General features: G+C 36.2%; 1 protein-coding gene across 3 annotated transcripts in view; it reads right to left on the bottom strand.

Annotated features, from left to right (window-relative positions):
* Positions 1–8,414, bottom strand: part of iqsec2a (IQ motif and Sec7 domain ArfGEF 2a) — a 73,880-nt gene that overhangs the window by 4,954 nt on the left and 60,512 nt on the right. For all 3 annotated transcript variants that reach the window (XM_039657922.2, XM_039657923.2, XM_039657924.2), the window contains 9 exons: positions 7,462–7,623; positions 7,173–7,295; positions 6,915–7,081; positions 6,694–6,833; positions 6,412–6,537; positions 4,372–4,471; positions 3,532–3,693; positions 3,166–3,357; positions 1,525–1,574 (listed from right to left, as the gene is read on the bottom strand). In XM_039657922.2, the coding sequence (XP_039513856.2) occupies positions 1,525–1,574; positions 3,166–3,357; positions 3,532–3,693; positions 4,372–4,471; positions 6,412–6,537; positions 6,694–6,833; positions 6,915–7,081; positions 7,173–7,295; positions 7,462–7,623 (1,222 nt within the window). The remainder of the gene's footprint in view (positions 1–1,524; positions 1,575–3,165; positions 3,358–3,531; positions 3,694–4,371; positions 4,472–6,411; positions 6,538–6,693; positions 6,834–6,914; positions 7,082–7,172; positions 7,296–7,461; positions 7,624–8,414) is intronic.

The following is an 8,414-nucleotide window of genomic DNA, read 5'->3' as shown; positions in this document are numbered from 1 at the left end:
GCCCCAGTTACTTCGTCAAATAATTCATGCATGGTTTCTCTTCAGGGATACACTGATATTAACATTCTGGCCAATACGGATAAGCAATAATGATTTATGTATTAGCAGATAACCAATTAATAAAACAAGTTAATTTTATTGTCATAATGTACACTAGGGTTGTCACGGTAACCATAATTACAGTAGTCGGTGCCAATACCATTACTATTTGGTACCAGTGGTTGGTACCAATATTATTACTACTATTTGACAATAAAAAATATTGATTAAATAAATTAGTTTTGATGCGAGCTTGACTAACGTAACCTGCCAGAACTGACACTACGTTTTATCTGTCAATCACTTGGGGTACGTTCAGCACCTGCTCACTCAGATCTACGCTTTGCTGGTAATAATGAAAGGATTTACGAACTCTGGTGTCTTTTGAGCGGTGTGGAGGGAATTCTAACTAACTAAAACACCTCTGATTGGCCCTTGCGTTCATGCACTCAACAGATACTACATGTCTGTGATAGTCAACATTTCAAAAACACGTTGTGCTCTTCACAGACCACTTACACAGAAACAAATGGGAGCGTTTAAAAGCGAATATACACAGTTCTCTGTACTACCGGTACAGCAGAAATGCTGGTATTGTCACATTTTAAAAATTTCAGTACCAACGTGGTACTGAAGTTCTGGTACTTTTGAAAACCTTAATGTACAGTATGAAAATAATATTTATTTTGAGATTTACAAGATTAAAGACTACATTTATTGAATACTTATTGCATAATTATTTTCAAATGTAATCTTTAGCAAATCACATAACGTTGTGATGGATGAATTCACTTCTATCTTTTAAAAAGTATAAATTTGAATTGCTTTAATACATTTTAGAATGTATAATACACTAAATAATTGTTGGCTTGTCTGCATCAGCCAGAATTTTAATATCAGAACATGCTTAATTTTAATTACGAAAGAAAATGATGTAGCTTGATACAGTGCACACATCTCCTGGACAGCAGAAAACCAAAAAGCCTTTCGGCATTAAGTATAAACAGCCTCAAATATCTTGCAAAAGTTAGAAATGTCAATGTCACATTAAACAAATCACAATGCAGTCAGATGTTTGTGATGATCGACTATACAGTATATATAACAAGCTAAAGCTTCCTTATTTGAGTGCCTCACTCATTTTACCCAGGCAAAATATGCATCCGAATCTTAAAACAGAAGCAATCCTCAAACACTGATTTGAGGTGTTATTATACCAGAGCAATGCATTAGTTTGTAGAGTTTAGTAGCAAATGCACCAGACATAACCTAGACATGCTGCATGCAAAGCAAACACAGATTACTGTCTTTAAACAACATGAAATAAAACATGCTGCACTTCACCAAACAAAAATCACAAATTCATGCATAGCTGTTTTTGTTATATACAAATATACAGCGGACTTGTATACTTGAGAAAGCTGCAACACAAGATCATTCCATTTCAACGTGATTACGAGCAGTTAGTAGATCCGTTCGACTTACTTCAATGGTACTATCCAAAGAGCCAACACTGTTTCTACGGCCTCGCTTTCCTGCACCCAACCAAGCACAGCAAGGTCAGGGTCAACGGCCATGGAGAAAACATTTTCCAAATATTTTCCAAAAGCTATTTGACCCTGGATGATCCATTTACAACAAACGATGTGTACAATTTGTCTACACAAACATATACTGACAAAACTAAACTTCACAGCACTCAACTCGACATTGGCTGTGTTCAGAAACCATGACCACGTTACATTCGTGTTTAATTCTGTGAGTTAATACTCTACAAAATAAAATGGCAATTTTGTATTTGCGTAAATATGTCTTAACTCTTGGGAACCTGATTAAACATTGAGAAAAGAAAGAGATTGGCAGCTATTACATCATGGAAATAGGTGGCCACAGTCAAGATGTTCGCATTGTGCATTGTGTGATAGAGTATTAAGGCCGTGACACACCAAGCGGACGTCAAAGATCTAGCGCCGACAAAATCCGACTGTGCTGTCGGCTCACGTTGGCTGTGTCTGGGCCAAAACGCTGCGCTTGAACATCACACCAAAAGGACTACAGGCGACTGCCAACTACTATGTGGGTTATGCACCTGCTTCTAAGGAAATAACTGTCTATATCAGCAGGTATCAAAAAGTCTTTATTTGCCATTCAAAAAGGGAAACCGAAACTAGAACTGCAGATATACAAACCGTAAACAAAGCAGCACTTGCTTACCATTTTGAATATCAATCATGCTGATCCCTTTCTCAATTCCAGGCGGCTCATGCAGTTATGAAAATATTTGCGTATTGGAATGCTCAGGTAAGATTACATAAAATCAGAAAAGTTATTTGCTTGCGTTCATCACATTCACTTTTATTCTTGTCCAGATTCACTAATCAAATTTTTACTAATAAAATTTTTCTTAACTGCCAATTTTTTATTTTCTAGCTTAAGAAAAAGATAGAAATATTTTCTATTTAACTTTTCTTGTAATGTTCTTATGTGTTATTAAGATTGTTCTTAAGATCAAATTTAAGAAGTATTAATTTTCCAGAAAAGAATGTTCTTAAAAAAATCTTAAAGTTAGGATAACCTTTAAACCAAAATAACATGATCTCTCTCACTGACGGCTCAGATGCAACATGATGAATCGGGCGAACTGTTGCCGACATGTGGAATACACCGCAAAAACTAGCCTGACAGACACTCACTGATGGCCCACGAATGGCTGACTGACGGCTTGGTGTCACGGCCCTTACACAAAGTCTGCTCTGATGTACACTGCACATTTGAACAAATGTAGAACCTATGCATTTTATGTATACTGTGACATACTAGTGCACATACTAATCTCACTGCAAATTGCACTTTGACATTCAAAATACAGCCACTGAATTAAAAAATGAATCTAATGTGCCATTAGAGGGCACTGTCTGTCAATCTGTACTTCATTACAGATGTTACAGTATGGCATTCATGATCAAACTGTGGTGGATTCATAATTATTTCCCCAATATAAATATTGTTTTATTTTTTTTAACTCTACAGTCCACAGGCATCTGGGGTGCATAATTAAATGTACTAATCTGTCTTGCATTTTTTGAGAACTTAGAAGGGAGTTTGTTGTGTGAATGGTTGTTGTACCTGTCTCAGAGAGGTCTCTCAGTGAGGAGCTAAGTGCGGTTCGTTTAAGCCCCTCCCCTGCTGCGTACGTGTCATCCAGACTGGGCCTTCCCAGAGTGCCGTTCACAGCCTCAGTCTTCATTCCGCTAACCCCGCCCACATCTCCACTCATGAGCCCTGGACGCATCACACCTTTCTGCTTCTCTAACTCAGCTACGGAGAACAGATGTAAGGGATTGACAATTACCAAAATGAACATTTACCATAATTTATCATTTATCAGCCACACAGCAAATTTCTGAAATTTCAGTTTGCAAACAGGAAAATAACCTCATGCTTTGGATCCGTCAAGTGTGAAAGAACAGATCCTATAAAAAGATTTCTTACATTCTACACGGTATTTCTCCATATCCTGAACCTCAGCGATGCTCTCACGCAGGTCGCTGGTGAAGCGTGTTCGGTCTTGCTGGCTCGGCGCGTTGAACACGATCAAAACCTTACGCTCACTGCCGGGCATTGCTGATGTCAGTCTGATACCGTGAGGATAGTCTGAGAGTGAGGAATAGAGATAGAGGGTAAATGGAGCCAATTAAAGAGAGAACCAGATAAAGAGGCATGTGCTGTGCCTTATGTAATTAGTCATAGATCTATTATTTTTGACAAAATTCCACAGATAAATACAAGAGCTATTCTAAAATTAAACCCAGAAAAGCTAGTTCCCAAACACATTCAACAATAATTTTTATAACCTTGGTTTTGTTTTCTAGGACCTTAAAACAAAATAAATGTACTGTGTGTACTATCAAAATTATACGTAAATTGTTGTTTTTTTCTTTAAGCATTAAGAGGTTTATGTTTAAAACAATAATAAACAACTGAAATAGATTGTCTGAATCACATGACATTTTAATTTAAGCTAATTTATCTTCTTTTAAGGATGTTTACTTATTTTGTTAGTCGAAAACAAGTGCAAAACAAATACTAATATTAAGATAAACAGAGAACAGATGTTCTCAGAAATCAACCGAATAGCTCCAATCGAGATGATGGCAAGAGGATGAAACCAAAACACCACCTACATGAAAGCAAGAAAAGGGTAATGAGAGAGCACCGAGCTGAGATGGAGTGGATGAGAGCAGAGTGTGTAAACGAGCTGGAATGGAGTGATAGTATAAATAAAGAAGGAGGGACAGATGGTGAGACAGATGGAGGGATGAATATACTTACAGGAGTTCTGGAACATATGAACCTGCATCTCCACCAAGGGAAAGGACTGTCTGAAACTGTACGTCACAGACGTCTTCTTCTTCTGAAAAATCTTTGTTACCTGCAGTGGGGAACAGAAGGGATGTTAGGATGTACTGTAGTTATGATCATTATACATGTACATACTCTAACAGATAAAATGCTTGGACACACTTGACTGAATATACTGAAGCACATGTCAGTAACGTAATTTACGTCATGCAGTTAGATTAACTTAGAAGTCGGGAGTTTATTATTACAATAAGCATCTACAATGGTGAAAGCACCTTTAAATTCTTTAAATTCAAATTTAAATTCTAAACAGATTCCACTTTTCTGTTTGTGAACAGATCATTTTAAGCTGTTAAACTCCAGGAACGTTTTCAGTCCAGTGATCCAGTAAGGGAATTTGAACAACAAATCCAAAACAGCGCTAATGTAAGTAAAACCAGGCTGAATACATCAGAGGTAGCAGAGAGAATAGAGACTCACGTTACATTCTTACTGAATGATTCATTCCAGTGTATTTCGCTTTAAAACACAAGCTCTGTCATATCCTGTAATTGTTTCTGAAGAGTGCGAGACCTCACAAATCAAGTGAAATACAGACTGAGCAGAATATCAAAACATCCCACCGCTGTATGGCTAGATGAATCTACGTTTCTCGGCTGGGTAAAGCAAACCAGCATCTCGATAGTAAAGTTTTGATGGATGAAGAATGCAATAAAGGTAAAGATGATTGGGTGGAGAAACAGGAGTCCAAACAGGAAACATTTACGTTACATTCAGGATAATGTTTTGATTTGTCATGTGGATTGGTTTAGTTTTTTTTTTTTTTTTTGCATCTCCATGTGGTCCTGTTCAGTATTGCAACTTGACTTGTTTAAAATGTAAAAAAGATTTTTGCTGTTGCACTGTACACATACATACTATACTGTGAATTCAGTGAAGTTTTTTTGTAATATTTTGTATATATATAAATGGGTGCTTTGGTGTGCATACATTTATGAATTATAAAATGTTCTTTTGGAGTCTCCATGTGTCCTTTTTTGGAAAGACACTTAAATTTACCTATGAAAAAAAGCAGAAAATACAGTTTTGTGAGAATCACCGTTAAATCTGATAGTTTACTTTGCTGGATAAACAGTAGCAGATGTTTTTTGGTTGGTTTGTTTTTAGTTTAACACCATGCCAGGTACCAAGGCTATATTCATGGCGAGAAAGAGATTAAACAGGAACGCTTAAAATAGTTTTTTTAATTTTATCTTAGATAAAAAATTCTAAAATTAGATCTGGTCTTACTTCATTTAAAAATATTTTCATACGAGTCAACTGAAAAATAAAGATTTCTAACAGAGTTCAATCTATCACAGTCCATTAAAATATATATACTGTATATATATATATAATTACATACACATTCAGTCTGAATAGCTGGAATACTTTTTAGGTCACTGTAGTATTTTAATATTTTTATTTGTGCCAATAGTTTTGTTGACACAAGAAGGAGTCCAAACTTACTAGTACAAATTATATCTTCAATAATGAGTATTTATTATTTTTGTATTAATATTTATATATAAAGAATATAGTATTTTTGTTTTTATATATTTTTAAGTTCACCAGAAATTGCTTGATTGTAACTAATGAATTGTGTGTGTGTGTGTGTGTGTGTGTATATATACAGTATATATATATATTGTAATTATGATCTTCTAATATATATATATATATATATTAGAATTATAAATGTATATATATATATATATATATATATATATAAATGTATCATTCTAATAAAACTGTTACATACTGTATGTTCCTAAAAAAATAAATAAAAACAGTATACATATGGTATATATAACAGCCTATGCATCCTGTATACATTTTTCAATGCAAATAATATTATAAGTACGAATAGACACTTATTGTAAGTGCACGTCTTATCTAAACCTATGGGAGTATTTTTCCTCAACATCTTCTTGCAGTAATTAGACCAATATGAGCTGACTGAAGACGTACCACTAGCAGGTCATTAAAGAGGAAGACCTCCCGCTGGTGAACTCCACTCCGCTGTGGTCGATTGGGGTCAGGGACTTCATACAGCTGACAACAGCACACTAGCCTGCGATGTGGCAGAGACAGCACCTGCACACACATACACAAAGCATATCAAAACACAACTTGGTTTGTCTTACACTAAATGACCCAAACAAACTGAAGATCAAATTTCATTTTAACTACAAGTTGAACAACAATATGGGGAGTGTGACATGCATGAGTGAATCACATTGTTTGACTCACAGGTTTCTTCCCCACGATGACCCTCTCTACAGCCTGCACTTGAGACACATGGTCATCGTTTGTCCTGAGTTCCCATTTCTGAATGCGCTGGTAGATGCCCACTAACATATCCCTGGGAATGTCCTGTCCATTATCCACTCCTATCAATAAAAAAGAGAGGGAAACCGAATGAGAAAACAACATGAAAGTCATTCTAGACCTAATGGAAAGGAGAGGATCACCTCTAAGGTTCTTGATAAAATCCTCCAGCTTCATCTTCCTCTCAGCTTTGACGTTGGGGCTGTACATGTCTGTGTTGAGGAGGATGATGGCAAATGCCAGGATGAAGATAGTGTCTGGGTTCTGAAACTGGCGGACAAGCGCAGGGTTGCACACGCAGTATCTCTGACTGCAAGAAAGAAAGAAGGTGATACTCATGTGGAAAACTACAAAATGCAGAGAAAAGAGCACAGGGTGTGATGAGAGTCACATGTGGCTACCTGAAGGCCTCTACCAGTCTCTCCACCTTCTGGGCTTCCCCCTGAACCTTAATCTGAGCCTGAAACTTCCTCAGGGCGTCATCCAGATCCATACCCGAGAAATCCATCTCATCTAACACACAGCTGAGAAAGAAAAACAGAACAATTGCTGAATCTACCATCATGTATTTGTTGATTTTTTTTTAGCCAGTGTCTGGCTTTTGCTTTTTGCCTCCAGGCTGGTGTGAACAGCATATGGATACTTTGCCACAATCTGGGTCTGGAAGACAGGAAAAAAATCATTGCTTACTCCAAAACATCCTTGTTGAACTGCTTCTGTCGATTTCCCAGAAACTCCCCGATCATCTGTCTACTTAGGCCTTTCCTCTCCAGGATGAAGCGGGCAATGCCCACAGGTGTGTCTGAGACAAAACCCCTCTCTATCAAATACTGGATCCCCTTCTCTGGTTTCCTGGAAGACAGAGAGAGTGAGGATTAAACAGATAGGACAGGATTTGTTTCAGTAAATCTGTGATGATCTGAATGAAGACAAAATAGAGAATATTGACAACAGCATGAGGGTAGACAGAAGTATAGACATTTTAAATCGAAATTAGATCTAACTTCTTGCATACGGACTTGGGTTCCCACCTTTTGCATTTGATCAGGCGGTATTTTATTTATTTCCGTCAACTGATCTTAAAATTCATTTGATTGCATGCGGTTTTATTTCCTCATGAGAATTAGTTTTGTAAAGAAACCTGCTAAAAGTTCCCCCGGTGCTAAAAGATTCATAACACATCAATCTTGATCCATAAAATGTTAGTAACTTTTTATTATCAATTCTCTATGATCTATAATTCTCTATGATTTATAATGACAAGTTAAAATAACACTGTACTGCCATAAATCGTCTCTTATTTAACAAAGGTATTAATTCAGAAAAAGGTACCGTTCACTCTGGGCTTGTCATCTCCACAATATTAGGATGTAAAAATGAAATATGACAGGTGTGATAAACCATATAAAAAATATCTGTCCTTTAAATGTTTTTTTACATTAAAATCTTAAGGTTACCGTTACAACATATTGGTTATCATTTCAAATCAACCTTTTTTATGTGTGTGTGTGACATGATAATGCACTTGTAGTTGCTCAAATAATATGATCCAATTGTAATTGTTAATGAAACAAAATAAAACAAGAATGCACAATTGTGGGAAACTGAACATTCTAAATAATTGTAGTTCATTTAAAATAATT

The sequence above is a fragment of the Pimephales promelas genome, chromosome 14 (genome assembly GCF_988280905.1).
Source record: "Pimephales promelas chromosome 14, fPimPro1.hap1.1, whole genome shotgun sequence".
In the NCBI taxonomy this organism is placed as follows: Eukaryota; Metazoa; Chordata; class Actinopteri; order Cypriniformes; family Leuciscidae; genus Pimephales; species Pimephales promelas.
Note: the sequence above shows the minus strand (reverse complement) of the source record. Positions and strands in the feature narration are given on the sequence as shown.